General features: G+C 39.2%; 2 protein-coding genes across 2 annotated transcripts; both read left to right on the top strand.

Annotated features, from left to right (window-relative positions):
• The first annotated feature begins 1,555 nt into the window (after positions 1 to 1,555).
• LOC149835399 (sucrose transport protein SUT2-like) lies at positions 1,556 to 2,934 on the top strand. Its single transcript, XM_090008467.1, has 4 exons — positions 1,556 to 1,777; positions 1,885 to 1,948; positions 2,046 to 2,089; positions 2,690 to 2,934. Exons 1-4 carry the CDS (start codon positions 1,640 to 1,642, stop codon positions 2,813 to 2,815), a joined length of 372 nt encoding a protein of 123 aa, XP_089864593.1. The 5' UTR covers positions 1,556 to 1,639; the 3' UTR covers positions 2,816 to 2,934.
• A 9,211-nt stretch (positions 2,935 to 12,145) lies between these two features.
• On the top strand, positions 12,146 to 14,134 carry LOC149835400 (protein DETOXIFICATION 48-like). The gene is made up of 2 exons (XM_090009579.1): positions 12,146 to 12,289; positions 12,629 to 14,134. The coding sequence occupies exons 1-2, from the start codon at positions 12,146 to 12,148 to the stop codon at positions 14,132 to 14,134; spliced, it is 1,650 nt and encodes a 549-aa protein (XP_089865705.1).
• Positions 14,135 to 17,239: the final 3,105 nt, after the last annotated feature.

A 17,239-nucleotide genomic window follows, 5' to 3' on the forward strand; every position in this document is an offset into this window, starting at 1 on the left:
AAGAACAACTCTTGAACGTTATTTTGTATGCTAGGCTTGCTAGCATAATTATTGGCAGGTGAAATAGACATCACAGGTTATATTAATGTTTAGAAGTTCTAAAAGTCAATGTCAATGGAGCACAGATTTCATTTTTGGCAACCTGCAAATCTTTTTGATGGTTTGAAATTTCAACAGATTCCACACTCTGTTGGGAAGTCAGTTGTTCTCATATCAAAGAATTGATAAAGATTCCATAAGAGATGTAGCAAAAGTTATTTCTTTCCAAGTTGCTATTCGTCCTAACTTTTCCTTTATTTTTCCTGAAGATTATTTTGGATGTATTCCTTTATCATAGCATAGATGGCTGGGCCCCATCATACTTCTGGAGGGGCCAAAGGTTAGGTCCTATTTAGTCTGATAGGATGGTCCATCCTTATCGGGACTTTTTGACATGAGGGTCAGCTTCTTGCATGGCCTCTCAACAGTTGAGTATGACCTTTTGAATTTTGTTTTTTCAGTGTTGCTGTATAAAATTGGCCACTTTCAAACCACTTGCAGCTGGTGCCAACCTGTTCAACCAACACACAACATACAGAGTTTTCCTTGACCAGTATCACTTTCTTTAAAAGAAAAGCAACTTACTTTTGGGAAAGGAATAAACTACTGAGTGGCCTTAGAAGGATTGAGCTATGACTGAATTGTTTGGTACAAGTCCACTTTATATTGTAATCAATGCCAATTGCCCATGAAAAAATTACTAATCAAAACAGAGAACTAGATTTAATGTAGATTTCCAATTATGGGGAGTTAAATCTGTGATTGGCTGAATGAGATTGATGGCTTGGTAGAGTGGTAGCATGTCAGCTGAGGGTCTGATGCCTGTCAGGGGCTTACCCCACCTTGTCTAACAAAAATAAGAAAATATGGATAGATTGTTGTCTTGGTTAAATTAGCCTGCTGCATGTTTTCCATGCAATGTTACATATATGATTTGGTGGAAAGTTCATTATTGATCATATATCCTTCTGTGATTCTAGGGAAGGATCCAAGAAGAGCTCACAGGGCTAACGTTTACTACTCTCTGTTCATGGCTGTGTGTAACATACTTGGCTTCGCCACTGGATCATACAGTGCCTGGTTCAAAATGTTGCCCTTCATCTTGACTCCAGCATGTGGCATCAACTGTGCCAATCTAAAATCTGCTTTTCTTCTTGGCCTTGTGCTTCTGGCCTTCACTACATGCTTGACCCTCACAGCAGCTGCTGAAGCATCCCTCTACATTGGCAACAACATTGCAGAAGGTGCAAGTCAGCAGTCCTTTGATCAAGTAGAAGTCAGAGAACTTTTACTTTGTGAAATACTTGGTTCTTTAAGATATCTATCAAGACCGATGTTGTCAATTATGCTTATAACTGGATTAATGTGGCTTGGCTGGTTTCCCTTTCTGCTCTTTGATACTGATTGGATGGGTCGTGAGGTTTATAAAGGTGTTCCATCAGGAGACGGTGTAGTTTACAACTAGTATTATGTTGGGGTCCGCATGGGGGCATTTAGATTGCTGCTTAATTCTGTAGTACTTGGCTTGACCTCGCTTGTAGTGGAGAGAGTATGCCGAAAGTGGGGAACTGCCTTCATCTGGGGGGTTTGGAATCTTCTCATGTCTTTCTGCTTTTGGGTAATGCTTTTGATTTCATTCTTTGTGAGCAAAATGCAGTTTCCAGAGCCGGGGCTTCCTCCCAAGGGAATTGTCATTGCTGCATTGAGTGTTTTTTCTCTTCTGGGATTACCACTGGCTGTAGGTTTTACCTTTCCTCTTCATTCTTACTGTTTAACTTGTTTCTTTACGTTCAAGTTATGTAAAGGTCTGGTTCTAATCAGCACGTTATCCTTATCTTATTGCAGATAACTTACAGTGTTCTTTATGCGATGATATCCACTCACACAGAATCCTTGGAAATCGGCCAAGGTAGGCTCTTGCCTTGAAAATTTTATGCTATCCACTCGTCCACTTATTGGTTGGTTTATATGTGTATAAAATATTGGTGCCATCTGTTTGGCTACAGGATTGGCCATGGGAATATTGAATTTATCCGTAGTAATTCCTCAGGTAAGATGATGTTCTCATAGTGTCCCAAAATTCATAATTGAGTATCTTAAGGGTCAAGTCATCAGGTTTTTGTTGCAAACATTCTGTGTTACCACATTAATTATGTTTCATTAATAAAACATAAATAAACAGATATAGCGTAAGCGAATTTGGGTGTAAAGGGTCATAGCTATAATTCATTATATTATAATATATCTTGCCTATTTAGGCTGTTGCTCCTAAACTTGTATTGTTTGCATCTGCAGAACTAAGCATAATACGTCGTTTTTGGTAAATGCTAATCAAAAGGAACTATAGTCTGAAATTAGCATACATTTTATTCTATTATCTTTGCTTCACTTGAATTGACTTTCTGGGGTCACGTTAATCCTTAGCGTACTAATAAGCAGAAGAGCCCAAACTGAGGGTATCTATAGGAAGTCAGGAGCCAGTCCCCATCCATTATTTTCTTGTGAAAAGTTTTTGTTTCCTACCCCATTGTTGACAAAAAAGGAATCATGTAGCATATTATTTAATGCAAAAATACCATTTGTTTCATTATTTATTATTTTTTGCCATGCCCCCGGATGGAGGCTGAGCTGAATTGTGTGTTGTGAGTAGATGATAGTGTCCTTGTTGAGTGGACCATGGGACCAGCTGTTTGGAGGTGGCAATGCTCCTTCTCTCTTTGTAGGATCTGTTGCACCTTTTGCCAGTGGGCTCATCGCTATCCTCTATCTTCCATAATTCACTGCAGCAGAAAAGTCCAGAGGCCAACCATAACTTATATTATCTCTTCACTATGCAAACGCAGACATCACAGAAAGCAAAACTTCAAATCTATAGAAAAAACAATAATTGTGAAGGTTTTCATTTGTGATAATGAAGCCGCAATTTCTGTTTCACCCTTTTGCTTTCTTTTACTTTTTTAAATCCAGGCATCTTTACAAAGGTAATCTCACACAGTCTTCCACTGAATGGATTCTCAATCTGTATTATCATGCATAATAAGTCCCATGTGGTTGTAATTTTTTGGTCAGTATTCTCTATGATATGCTCTTCATGTTATGTCATGGGGCCTGACCTTGTGAAATGGCAAAAATGATCCTATGCCTCTAAACAAAAGTTGAATGTCCTATGTAGGACAAGATGCATGAGTTAAGGGTGTTTCCATTGTTTGAGGTAGCTAGAAGCCAATGTATTCCTGGGGCTTTCTAAATTTTGGTCGCAATCTCAATTTGGGAAACTGTCATTCTCTTGTAAAGACGAAGGTGATCATCACAGTGGCCACAGAAATATTGAGAGAGAGAGAGAGAGAGAATCATCACAAATTTTCTGTTTCTATGCTACTGTGCAAAACAAAACTCAGGTTGTTTATGGGTTTCCTGATTGTTGTTCATGTGTTGAAATTAACGTTGTTTAATGCTTAACACATTGATTATGTGAACGCACAAAAAGGAGAAGGTTAGGATCATCTCCAGTCCGCTGCGGAATTGGAGACTGCACTGGTTATGACTTGATTACGTGAACAGCGCTATTTGGATCAAGAGTTAGATAAGTTTTAATAATATGAATTTCTTAAACGTTAAAACTGCATCCCACGAGGGCTCAACTAATCTGGTAGGGGTAATTTTGTGAACTTACTAAGTCGACGAATCATCATGAAATCCACAAAGCTGGGTGTACTTCCTGGTGGGCAAGGTGGACCTTGGGTTTTTTTGGCCTTGTCCAGTTATCCCACACAAAAAAATTGCTAAAACTATATCTTTAAGAGGGTTTTTGTTAACTTTGAGGGGGGTTTTTGTGGGCGTCACCTCCTTGCATAACCGGACGCCCAGCATAGGCCCTGGCGGTGAGGATCCTAGCCATGGAGTTTTTTTCCACTGGGGGTTGATCTATGATCTACCTGTTACCAGGCTTTCTCCGTGTAAACCAAAAATAAAAAGTAGGGGTTTATGTCAAAATCTGAAATTTGTATTAGGGCCGGAATCCAAAGCAATTTTCCTATTTTGATATAAGTCGGCAGCCCCATTTGCCAAAGAAAAGTCATCAATGGGGGGCCCTCCTGTGTTTATCTGTGTGCCAAAAATGATGAGGTGCTGTTTGGTTCTCAATTGGGGTACATCGGAATATTGGTTTGCATACCAAAAATAGCATGTGACGTCCCTATCTCAACTCATTGAGTCCTATATCAAACCCATAGTACTATGGGTTTTGAGCATCGCATTATGAAATAAACTGAATTTTTTTCGGAGTTCGAGTATGTGTGCCTTTCAATGTGAGAGTGCCTCCTTGGCCTCTTCACTTGAGTATGTGTGTGCGTGTTTTGTTATTGTGTGTGCCCTTGAGTCCCTCACATCTTTTTTTTCCTGTCTTTTCTTATTGGTCATACCTAATTTTGTTGTACTTATCGGGCTTGGCATCGCTAGTGTCAAAATTTATCGAAGGATACCACACACATCAAAACTATGGCAACAAGCTCCAACAACTCTGTTGCCAATCTCTCTCAACTCTAAGTGCTCGTATTTGATGATGAAGACTATGATTTCTAAAGTTTTAAAATGAAAACTATATTTGTTTCACAAGAGCTTTGGAAGCTCGTCTAAATTGGTTACAAAGAACCAGCTAATGACAATTCTTGTGTCATGAACTCCAACAAAACAAAAAGAGTTTAAGAAGAATAAGAAGAAAGACGTGAAGACACTTTTATACATCCAATTTGGGGTAAGCAATGCATTCTTTCTTCGGTTGATGAAATCATCTACATCAAAAGAAGGTTGGAATATCTTAAAATTTGAATTCCAAGGTTTCTAAAAAATCATCTCCATCAAGCTTCAAGCATTATAGAGAGAATTTGATACCGTCAATAAAAGGCAATGGATCCATTTAAAATTTCTTTCAAGAGCTGTTGGGATCATAAACTAAATTAGGATTTATGATGACAAAATTGTGGAGAAAAAAATATGAGAAGTTTGTCAATAAAATTTGATTGTATTATAGCTGTCATAGAAGAATCGAAAGATCTAGCAACCTTGTCATTACAAGAGTTGATGGGATTTCTCAATGCACATGAGAAACTGATCTCAAGGTCTAAATCTCAAACTTTTGAGCACACACTTCAAACAAAACTTAATATCGATAAAGAAAAAGATAGCTCCAACAAAAAATCTCAATTTGTAAGGGAAAGCAAAAATCAAAGATTTGCTGGAGGCCGCGACAAAAAAAGACTATTCTAATCAACCTAGGCACTTTAAGCAATTTACAAAGTATTGCCATGTGTGAAAAAACCTAAACATGAATACAAAGACTGCTGATTCAGGTTCACAAAATGCCAAGTTCCGAATCACTCACAGAAAGATTTTTAGTTTCAAGAAAAGAATGAAACCAACTTTTCAAAAAATGAAGAAGATAAAAGCCAATTGTTTTTCTCTTACATGAATGTTAAGCAAGAGTCATATGATATATGGTATGTAAATAGCAGGTGCAACAACCATGTGATCGAAAATAAAAAATGCTTTTCCAAACTAGATGAAACTGACACTTCTAAAGTAAGGATGAAAGATGACAAATCTCAAAATGTTAAGGTAAGCGAGTCATAGTTGTCAAAACTAAATCAAATCAAACTAAATTCATCTATGATGTCTCTTATGTCTTTTGTTTAAGCATTGGTTAACTCATGCCAAAAGGATATTCAATTCATTTTAATAATGACCAATGTGTTATAGTTGACAAAAAAAATCAACAAATAATAACCAAAATACAAATGGTTGCAAACCAAGTTTTTCCTTTGACTATGACTCCATGTGAATGACAAGCCTTGAAAGCTGAAAAATTAGATGAATCAAATCTTTGGCCTTTAAGATTTTATCATTTAAATTATCAAAGCCTAAAATTGTTAAAACAAAAGAATATGGTGATTGAGCTCTCTTATATCAATGGAGAAAAGAAAACATGTGAAAGATGCATTTATAAAAAATTTCATAGATTACTATTTTCAGACTCATCCTGTAAAGCAAAGTGTCCACTCGAGCTGGTTCATGCGAACATCTGGACCAACTCAAACTGAATCTCATAATGGAAGAAGATATTTTTGATTTTTTGTAGATGATTAGAGTAGATTGATGTGACTTATTTTCTTCATTAAAAATCAAAAGCATTCTCTATTTTTAAAGAATTTAAAGCTTATATGGAGAAAGATAGCAGTTACAAGCTAAAAAGGCTAAGAACAGATTGTGGAGGAGAATTCGTATCCAATGAATTCTAAGACTTCTGCAAAAAGCACAACATCAAGAGGCATCTTAGCGCAAAAAAAACACCACAACAAAATTGTGTAGTGCATGAATCACACTATTGTCGAAATGGCAAGAAGTATGTTGAAAGAAAAGAATCTCCCAAACAACTTTTGGGCCGAAGCTGTAAACATTGCCATGCATATTCTGAATAGAGCTCCCACAAAGTTCATTCACAACAAAACTCTATATAAGGCTTGATATGAGCATAAACCGAAGGTGAGTTATTTCAAAGTCTTTGGTTGTATTGGTTACAATAAAATTATTTTTCAAAATAAAAAAACATTGACGAAAAAGAAAAAATAATCATATTTAATGGCTATAGTGATACTTTCAAAGGCCATAATCTCTTTAATCCAAATACAAAGGAGTTGGTGATCTCAAGAGATGCGATCTTTAATAAAGAAAGTGAATGGAACTGAGAAACAAGCTCAGTATAGTCACCAGAAAGTGAGAATGATTCAGTTTCAATAAGCTCTCCTACAAGTAAAGATGATGTAGACTCAAGTGACTCATAATCTAAGTTTTCTCCAAGAAAAGTTAGATCTCGTGCAAACATCTACATTATTTTTTTTGTGAGCCACAAAACTATGAAGAGGTTATTCAAGATGAAATATAGAAAACTACCATGAATGAGGAAAATCTCTACAATAAAGAAAAAGCATACATAAAAGTTGGTAGGTAGGCAAAAAAAAAAGATATAGTAGGCCTAAAATGAATTTTCAAAATAAAGTTTAATAAAGATTGTTAGCTACTCTATAAAATTTAAAGTAGACTTTAATGAAACCTTTGCTCCAGTTGTGATGAGAATGAAAACCATACGAGTCGTACTAGGGATGGTAGTTGAGTTAAAAATTTTAATGTATAAATTTGATGTGAAATGTCTTCTTAAATGGAGAGTTCAAGGAAAAGGTTTATGTTGAAAACCTCTCATATTTGAGAGAAAAAGAAGTAAAGAAAAAATTTACAAGCTAAAAAAGACTCTACATTGCCAAAAACAAGTATCACAAGCTTGGAACATGAAATAGATCAATATTTTCAAAAGAATAGTTTTCAAAGAAGTCCAAGCAAACCCTCTCTATATGTGAAAAAGTTGGGAAAGATTTTTTTTATTGTGTGCTTATATGTGAATGATTTGATCTATGCTAGATCAAATGTAAAATTGATTGTCAAGTTCAAAGAAGCAATGGCAAAGGAATATGAGATGACAAATATGAGAATTATGAAATATTTTCTTAGAATCTTAGTCAAACTAAAAGATGATTTTTTTTCATTTCTCAAGAAAAATATCTTGAAGATTTGTTGAAAAGATTCAACATAGTAAATTGCAAGAGAATGGGCACCTCAAATTGTTATAAACTAGAAGTTATCAAAAAATGATGGTGCCAAAAAGGTGGATGCAACCATGTATCGAAGCATGGTCAGGTCATTGATCTACCTTACTAATACAAGACCTAACATTGTAAATGTTTGTCTTATATCCAGGTTCATAAGTGAACCAAGCAAATTCCATCTTTCAACAACAAAAAGAATTTTGAAGTATTTGCACGACATAAAAAGTTTTGAAATCAAGTATGTTGATGAGAACAACTTAAATCTGATTGTTTATGCCGACAATGATTGGGTTGGATCGTTCAATGTTTGAAAATTCACCTCAGGCTATGTTTTTTTTTTTCTGAGAACAAAAGTGATCTCTTGATCTTTAAAGAAGCAGAACATTGTCTTCTACCGCAACAAGTAAAGCAGTCTGACTAAAAAGATTTTTTTTGGACTTGCAGCATAAGCACAGAGGACCAACCATCATCAATTGTGATAAAAAGTCTGACATAGCGATGAAGAAGAATCCAATCTTTCACAATCGATCCAAACACATTGAGATTCATCACCGTTTCATTAAAGAATTGGTCGAGAGAGAAGAGATTTTGCCAGAGTTAATATCAAACAATAAACAAATTGCATATATGTTCATTAAGCCATTACCCGCAGATAAGTTTGAAAATTTCAGATCTTTTTTGAAAATTACAAATTAAGAGGTCTGTAATTTGTAATAGGACCAGAATCCAAAGCAATTTTCCTTATTTTCATGTAAGTTGGCAGCCCCATTTGCCAAAAATAAAGAAGTTGGCAATGGGGGGCCTCTTGTGTTGATCCGTATGCCAAAAATGGTGAGGTGCTTTCATAGGCCCCATACCAAAAATAGCATGGGACGTCCTTATTTCCTCAGTCCATTGAGTCCTATATAAACCCCTTTACCATGGGTTTTGAGTATCCCATTATGAAATGAATTTCTTTTAGAGTTCTAGTTAGTGTGAGTGTCTCTCCAACGTGAGAGTGCCTCCTTGGCCTCTTTACTCGAGTGTGTGAGAGTTAAGTGTTGTGTTCTTTAGTGTTTTTGTGCACTTGAGTCCCTTCCTCTCCTCTCCCTTTCCCTATTGACTATACCTAGTGTCACGGGCTAAATTCCTTCGTGTGCAACACCTAGTTTCCTTGTGCTTATCGGGTTTGGCACCTTGTGTGCGTTAAGCTAGTGTCAAAATTCTAACAGGTTATGCAAGGGTCCTCTTTAATTCGAACACAAGCTAGCTTGGAAGTCTTCAAACTAGACATGTTGTTTAAAGACACGTCTCTCTCTCTCTAAAGTCAAAACGAATAGGATCTGGTTTTGACATGCCAATTTGATGCAGGGCCGTCACTTTTTTCTTTTATACGCTTTTAATGGATTCATATTCCACACACACACAAAAGTTGGAGATGACTGTCGGCATGCAGACACTCTCCCCATTTCATGATTCTAATTCCTCACAAGTGTCTAAAATCATGATCCAAAAACCTTCCGGTCACTCGCAAATATAGAATAGCCGTCCGTGGAGAGGCATAGTTCCCTTTCTTCAACGGGTACGATCTGTCCCACATGCTTATATGCTAATCACCATATGCATATATGCTAATCATGCTTTCCATTCACTCATTTTCTGCAATTTGCAACTTGGGTTTCAGTCATCTAGAACATCGTTGGAATAAATTCTCCACCATTTCTCCACTAGTAAATGTTAACATCTGATTCTCTCTCTCCCCTCCCATTGACTTCAATATCCAAAAAGCACAACCCCCACCATTTCTATTTTCACTGTTTAGAAAATTCCATGTATTTCCTCCTATTATTACTGTTATTATTACCATTATTAATCTAAAAAAACTGTTTTCTCGTCACATTCAATCAGGGCCGTCACAGTGCACCAAACCCCACTAGCACGTGCCTCCAGACTGGTTACACTGTCGCCAAACACTCACACCTCTCACCATACACGTGCGCTCTGACTGGGTGTGACCATTAATAGCTACTGGTTACTGTTGCGGAACAGGGGGAAGACAGAGAAAGAAAAAAGAAAGCAGAATTTCTGAAAATAAATTTACTGAACGTCAGGTCTGAGATGTAAATAAAGGGCAGCATAAAAAAGGGAAATAAGAAAAACATTTTGCAGGCTATGTCTTGGAGAGAGAAAAAAAGTGGTAGAGAGAGAAAGAGAGAGAGGTTTGGTGGTGCATCCTGTTTGCTGCTGCATGACTACAGTGATGGTGAGCTTGTTTGTGACAAAGGGATATTGGCAGGGGGGCAGTCCAATTAGATGACTGGAATCAGAGCACGTATGAGTGTCTGCATGTCTCCCTCAAACCGGCTGCCGGTTGGCCACAGTACCGCCCCACCCTTACGTCTCACAATAAATACACACTCTGCGGCCACCGTGGTCCCCGGCAGCCTCATATCCCATTTCCCGAAAAATACTATCTTGATTCCTAAAACCCAACACAATCCTCCAATGAGAAGGATGAGACTGTCAAATAGGCCCAAAAAAACCCATTAAAAAAATGTTAAAAGGGATGCGTAGAGATTACTGATACCCTTTCGGAATACACCAAAGAGAAAACCTCTCAAAATTTCTGTAAAATTTACAGAAATTACAGGAATTTTTATCTTTTAGAATACCCAACAAGAAATCATTAAAGCATCCATCTGAAAATTGAAAAAGAATTGGCCTATCCTTTGGGGAGAAGGGAACCCTTCTAGTTTTTCGTTCCTTCTTTTCCTTTTTTTTTTTTCAATTATTCTGTTTTTTGTCAATGATTAGTTTCAAACCACATGCACAGCAGTGAAGCCATCAAGACAGAAGAAATATAAACATGAAAGAAATTCAGAAACATAATGATATTATTCCTTTATATTCATGATAGAAATTCAGAAACATAATGATATTATTCCTTTATATTCATGATCTGCTATGTATTTAAATCTTTTATATTCAGTAAGAAAATTATTAATCTTTATCTCAAACAACACCCACAATGGAAAGCATGGTTCTCTCTTCAAAGTGCAGAAAGAAACTCCAAAAACAGAAGAAAGATAGACAGCTTGGATCCGTTCAAATTCCAAGCAGTTCAGGAAAAAAACAGAGGCTTTGATTTGTTAAGTTAATTCATAAATAGAACACTTTCTTGTGCTACTGTATTTCTAAATCCAGCATTTATAAGAACCAAAAAGGTATAAATTTAACCAGCCTTCCGCACCAGACAAAACTCCATTTGAGGAAAAGGGGATAGAGAGAAAGGAAAGGCTTGGTGATCAGTCCAGATATGGAACCCTCTCGTAAAAAAAATTGGAATTCTTCAACTATATATTGAACCAAAAAGAGAAGGGTATTTCATGATCTATTGGGAGAGAAAAACTTTTAAAGAGGATGAAATAGCAAATTCTTTAGCAGCTCAGTTTTTTGAAACAAAACTCAGAAAGTAATCTAAAATTTTCTTTTCTGAAAATTATCAGTTACAGAAACAAAACGTCACTAATGAAATAGGAATAACCATAAAAACAAGAACTTGACAAAAACACGCAAGGTGTGGTCAATTTAGAGATATTAACAAAAGCATATGAAATGCCTAATTTCATCAAATCAATAGCTTTTGAAAAGCTCAGAGATTGAATGACAGAATAATATTTCATGATTGAACAACAAGAAAAAAGGCCTTCCTCAGAATTATTCTAACACATACCGAATAGAATCATGATGATAAAACCAGCTAGAGAGCAACCAGAATATTGGCTTCCTTCCATCCATTCTTGAAACCTCATTGACAAAAAAAATTGGCAAAACAAAAAAAACTTATAAAACCAACTATTCTAAACCTTCAAAAAGTCTAGCAGCACGAAACTCCCGCAATCAATAAAGCGAGCGGATAAAAAGTTGGGAGAAATCCCATCTCGTGATCCTTTTCAAGCCCAATTGAAATACAAAAGGGAACCAAACTCCCAAAAAAAAAACAATAATAGAAGAGGAAATATAGGGAAAGGAGAAAACTTTTTGAGTTGTGAAAATTACAGGTATTAACCACAAAAGACATCTTTGGCACCCTCCCTCCAACACATCTTAAAGAAAAAGCAGTAAAAAAGCCACACGTATTAAATAGCAGTAGAGAGCACCCACCTTCACAAAAAATACCTCGTTTCTGACGGTTAAAACCTCATATATCACAACACTAGCAGAAAAGATATTTAACGCATTAAACCCCTCATTCACTAGTATCACATGCCTAAGCGATAAGTTCCTACGCAAACTCTCTCTCTCTCTCCCCAAAGTAATCACAAAGCGTTCTTTTGGTAGAGAGCGCTTTTTAAGAGAGAGAGAGAGGCAAGCCCCTTAATATAAACCCCCTTGGTCACCCTTCCCCTCTATACGACCGCAATCTCCTCCTCTTCCCTCTTCTTTGAATCCAAACCAAAAACGTTAAAAACAGAATGTGCAGGCCACCATCCCCTTCGCCTTCCACCTATCTTCTCTCCGACAAACCCCACAACCACCACCTCCCCATCAAAGCCACGTCTACTCTCGACGACGACGACAACTCCCGCCCTCTCCACAGATGGCCTTCTCCCTCCGAGGTAAAAACAAGGCCGCACCCTCCCTCCTCACCTAACCTCTCTCTGTCACCACCAAAACAAAGAACCAAAAAAACAAACTTGCTCTCTCTCTCTCTCTCTCTCACACACACACACACACACACACACACACACACAAGTATTGCTATTGCCACAATACACATTACCCGCACGCGCGCTTGCGGAAACACGCAAATGCACGCGACACACACACACACTCTCACACCCTTGTGTCTAGAAATGGACGAACAGTTTTCTTTTGATGGAAATTTAGACGATAAGTACAACTGCAGATGAGTGGTGTCTGTCATGGTGATGAAAGAAAGTGCCGTGTTGTTGCAGGTGGTGGAAGAGGTGAGGTGCATCAGCAGGATCTCGGGGCCGACCATGCTGACGGGCCTGCTTCTCTATTCCCGGGCGATGATCTCCATGCTGTTCCTGGGCTACCTCGGAGAACTGGAGCTGGCGGGTGGCTCGCTGGCCATCGGATTCGCCAACATAACAGGGTACTCGGTGCTGTCGGGGCTCGCGATGGGGATGGAGCCCATCTGCGGCCAGGCCTTCGGCGGAAAGCAGTGGGAGGTCCTCGGCCTCACTCTGCAGCGCACCGTGCTCGTCCTCCTCTCCTCGTCTCTTCCCATTTCGTTGCTCTGGCTCAACATGCATCGCCTCCTCCTCTGGTGCGGCCAGGACCTGGCCATCTCCGCCACTGCCTACACGTTCACCCTCTTCTCCCTCCCCGACCTCGTCTCCCTCTCGTTCCTCCACCCTCTCCGCATATACCTCCGCGCTCAGAACGTCACCCTCCCTGTGACGCTCTGCTCCGCCCTCGCCATCGCCCTCCACATCCCGGCCAACTTCCTGTTCGTCGTCTACCTCAAGATGGGCGTAGCGGGCGTCGCCGTCGCCTCGGCCTGGACTAATGTCAACATGGTGCTTTTCGTCCTTGCGTATGTCCGTTTCTCCGGCGTGTATCTCCGGTCGTGGGTGGCGCCCGGCCGGGAATGCCTCCGGGGATGGGCGGGGCTCCTCCGACTCGCCGTGCCGACCTGCGTATCGGTCTGCCTCGAGTGGTGGTGGTACGAGCTGATGGTGGTGCTCTGCGGGCTGCTGGCCGACCCGAAGGCGACGGTGGCGTCGATGGGGATACTCATCCAGACGACCTCGCTCGTCTACGTCTTCCCCTCGGCGCTCAGCCTCGGGGTGTCGACCCGGGTCGGGAACGAGCTCGGAGCGAACCGACCGGGGAGGGCGCGAATCGCCGGCGCCGTGTCGATGGGCGCCGCCGGTGCGCTGGGGCTGTGCGCCATGAGCTTCGCGGTGACGATGAGGCACCGGTGGGGGCGTCTCTTCACGTCGGACCCGGAGATCCTGCGGCTGACGGCGGTGGCGATGCCCATCGTGGGGCTGTGCGAGCTCGGGAACTGCCCACAGACCACCGGCTGCGGCGTGCTGCGGGGCACCGCCCGGCCCAGCGTCGGCGCCAACATCAACCTCGGCTCCTTCTACTTCGTGGGTATGCCGGTGGCGCTCCTGCTTGGGTTCGTCACCGGCGTCGGATTCCGCGGCCTCTGGCTCGGCCTGCTCGCCGCTCAGGCCACCTGCGCCGCCGCCATGATGTGGGTGCTCCTCAGGACCGACTGGGTGCTGCAGGCAGAGCGAGCAAGGGAATTAACGATGGGCATCGGTTCTTCTTCTCCTACTTCTGGTGGGAACACTAGTAATAAAGGCAGCGGCGGCGGTGATGGGGGGAGAGGTGTGGTGGTGGTGGGCGTGGATGAAGATGGTGGGTGTAGAGTGGGTGATTCTGACAAGGGTGAATTTGAGCCGTTGATGAACCGTGTTTGATAGGTGGAGGCACGTTCATTTCTTGTACCCTTTTCTTTATGCTCTTTCTTTCTTTCACTTTGTTGTAAATTACTATTGATTGAGCAGAAAACTGAAAAGAGCTGATCTCATCTAATTGGAAACGTATTTTTATAGTTTTTGCTGCTTCAGAGATAATTGAAGCCTCCTTTATATATATATCCTTGTTTTTTCAATTGATTTCCCTTCCAACTTGGCTGTTGTAGTTCCAATGTTCTCGAGGAGTCAGAGAGCCCATATGGTGTATGTCAGGAGAGAGATAGGTGTTGAATTGTCTGTTTTTTGAGGAATCGCTGTTTTTTTTTAGTTTTTTATTTTTGTTTCCATCCATCTTGGCCAACTCAAATAAATTTATTTATATAAATGTAAAACTTTATCAAATTCCCCTGTATATATAGGGGAGAGAGCGGTGGTCAGTTTCCTCAAAAAAAAAAAAAAGAGGGGTTCAGTTGTCCGTTCTATGAGGAAGCACTGTTTTTTTTTTCTTTTTTTCATCAGAATCCATCTATCTTGGACAACTCAAATAAATTTATTTCTATAAATGGAAACCTTTATCAAATTCCCAATGAAGTTTTCCGGAGCGGGACATGATAAATGTTCGGTCCCTTTTTGCATATTTCCTCTTCTAATATGAGTGGTAGACCCAAATTGGCAAGTTTCAACCAAACACGTTCGTAAATAAATTAGGCACTTTGCTTACTAAATGGGTGGTGGTAATAGTAAAAACCAGTCAAATAAAGAGAAGCAGTACACATAAATTTTCATCATTTCCAAAAATAGAAACTACCATTTGAACTCTCTCATCTGTTGACAAAAAGATTAAAAAGCTGAAGGGTAAAATGACAAGAAATACCCTTCTGCCATTTTACTTCCAAATTTTTGTGACTAGGATTCTGCTGCTCTGTTTGATGCTCTTAATCTGCTCACTTAGGACTGAACTTTGCTTCTTTTATTTTTGGTGTAGTATTGTAGAAGGAAAGCAGTAAGCATATGGGAAGGAAGAAGATGTGTAGTAGGAGGGAGGGTTGTGAGGTTTGAAGGGTGCTGTTTCAACTGAAGAAGCAAATCATGCTATTATTGACTGTGTCGACTTCTGAGATGAGCAGTCAACTAAGAGTACTTGTACTGCAGCGACACTTCCCTTTTCCACTCCTTTCTATGCCCACGTAGACCAAACCAAACAAAGCAGACAAACAAGGTCTTGTTTACTCTGACCTGAGTCATGCTACCTTTCTAATTGTGAAGATCATGTGTCAATTATGGGAGGGTGTTGCGTGTTCTCCCAAGAAGACACACTATAGTGCCTGTTCGAGGGTCCGAATGAGCGCCACATATATAAGCACGTGATGCTCATATCACATGTGTGCCGACATCACTTAGCATCGGAGTCTCGTGCGGTTGCAAAGACTTATGTACCCTTTCCTGCTATTCTCGTCGTGAAACGACGGTTCAAGAAAAAGACAAAAATGTTCATCCAAAAAAGAAAAATGACGGTTTAAGAAAAGGACAAAAATGTTCTTCATCCAAAAAGTCGAGGATGATGTTAACTCTTCAAAGTTCAAACGTTTCATTTTTGCCCTAAGCAATAAACTTTTGCACCATCTGTTGTAACAGGAGCTCTCTTTGATGATGCACCCTTTACCGTCGTCTTTAGTCGCTGAAGCAGCCTTTGCTGTCGTCTCGAGTCCAGGTTCCCCCCTTGGTTTTTAGCTTGTGTTACAACATATTATCATTTTCTCGTTCCTGCTTTGTGTTACAAAACATTCTCCGCTTCATTCCTACCTCGTGGAGATAACTATAAATCGATCAACTGGTTTGATCATTGGTGGGCGTTATAAGGGCATTTGTCGACCATCTCTTTTTATAGTCTTCTCTTCTTTTTCATTTTTGTTAGGCAGTATGAAAAAAAGCAATGACGCACAAACATTCCAACAAGTGCCATCAAGGCATCATAAGTACCTTTCCATATCATCATGATATTGTTGAAAAATGTATGCCAACGTGAGTGCCATTAAGGCATTTTGTTATTGTAGGTACATCTTGTGTTTTTGACGGTTTGAAAATTAAAGATATTTGTAAGATATTGGGACCGGTTGACAAGAATGCTTGTTTACAGATGCAAGGAAGGGTCTCTACTCCATCTGTATTGTCCATTCACTTAATATATGTAATGTATCGCAAATCGCGGTTGTAGTAACATACTATCGATTTGTGAGATATTGTTTGTTTGTTACTATCGATTTGTGAGATATTATTTGTTTGTTAATATCGATTTGTAAGTTATTATGTTGAATTTTCGTATCGATTTAAAATATATTTTGCGATATGTGTATCGATTTGTAAGATATTATGTGTTTTATAGTATCGATTTATAAGCTATTATGTTGAATTTCTGTATCAATTTGTAATATATTTTGAGATATGCATATCGATTTGTAAGATATTATGTGTTTTGTAGTGTCGATTTGTAAGCTATTATGTTGAATTGTCGCATCGATTTGTGATATATTATGCGATATATATATCAATTTGTAAGATATTATGTATTTTCTAGTATTGATTTGTAAGATATTTGTAGAAAGAATTTTAAAACGTGTGTATGCAAAAGTACATTATTGCGCTCTTGCGGTGGCTATTTTCGTATTCAAATTGTTGTTCATTTAGCATTTTTTATTGAAATCACTTCACAATGTCATAGATATAATTAAATCACTGTCACGTAAATCGCTATCGTCAACACACACATACAATAAATCGTTTCTTTTATTGGCATGATAAGTAACAACTCAATGCATAGTATAAGCAAATAACAAATCGTTGCTTTTATATTGTGATTCATTCAATCATTTCTTTGACTTGCTTAACCTTATCAGTATCCGTTGTTATATGCATCTTGAATAAATCATAGTAAACGTATGTGTTGGCTAACGCAAATTGATATCTTGCTTATGACAGTGGTGAGCTTATCATCTGGTTGCAGTGAAGATGATCTATCTCAATCATTGGAAAGTTATGGAGAAGTGAACATCTGTACTAATGACACACCTGAATAAGTGAACATGTGCACTAATGATGCACATGATAAGA

The sequence above is a fragment of the Nuphar pumila genome, chromosome 6, assembly GCF_984573655.1.
Source record: "Nuphar pumila chromosome 6, dmNupPumi1.hap1.1, whole genome shotgun sequence".
Lineage (NCBI taxonomy): Eukaryota > Viridiplantae > Streptophyta > Magnoliopsida > Nymphaeales > Nymphaeaceae > Nuphar > Nuphar pumila.

Excerpts from the sequence above, each read along its gene's own strand:
- LOC149835400 (XM_090009579.1), top strand. The coding sequence starts at position 12,146 with ATGTGCAGGCCACCATCCCCTTCGCCTTCCACCTATCTTCTCTCCGAC. Across the intron at positions 12,290-12,628 it reads GATGGCCTTCTCCCTCCGAG|GTGGTGGAAGAGGTGAGGTG; the intron begins GTAAAAACAAGG and ends GTGTTGTTGCAG.
- LOC149835399 (XM_090008467.1), top strand. The coding sequence starts at position 1,640 with ATGTCTTTCTGCTTTTGGGTAATGCTTTTGATTTCATTCTTTGTGAGC. Across the intron at positions 1,778-1,884 it reads TTCTGGGATTACCACTGGCT|ATAACTTACAGTGTTCTTTA; the intron begins GTAGGTTTTACC and ends ATCTTATTGCAG. Across the intron at positions 2,090-2,689 it reads TATCCGTAGTAATTCCTCAG|ATGATAGTGTCCTTGTTGAG; the intron begins GTAAGATGATGT and ends TGTTGTGAGTAG.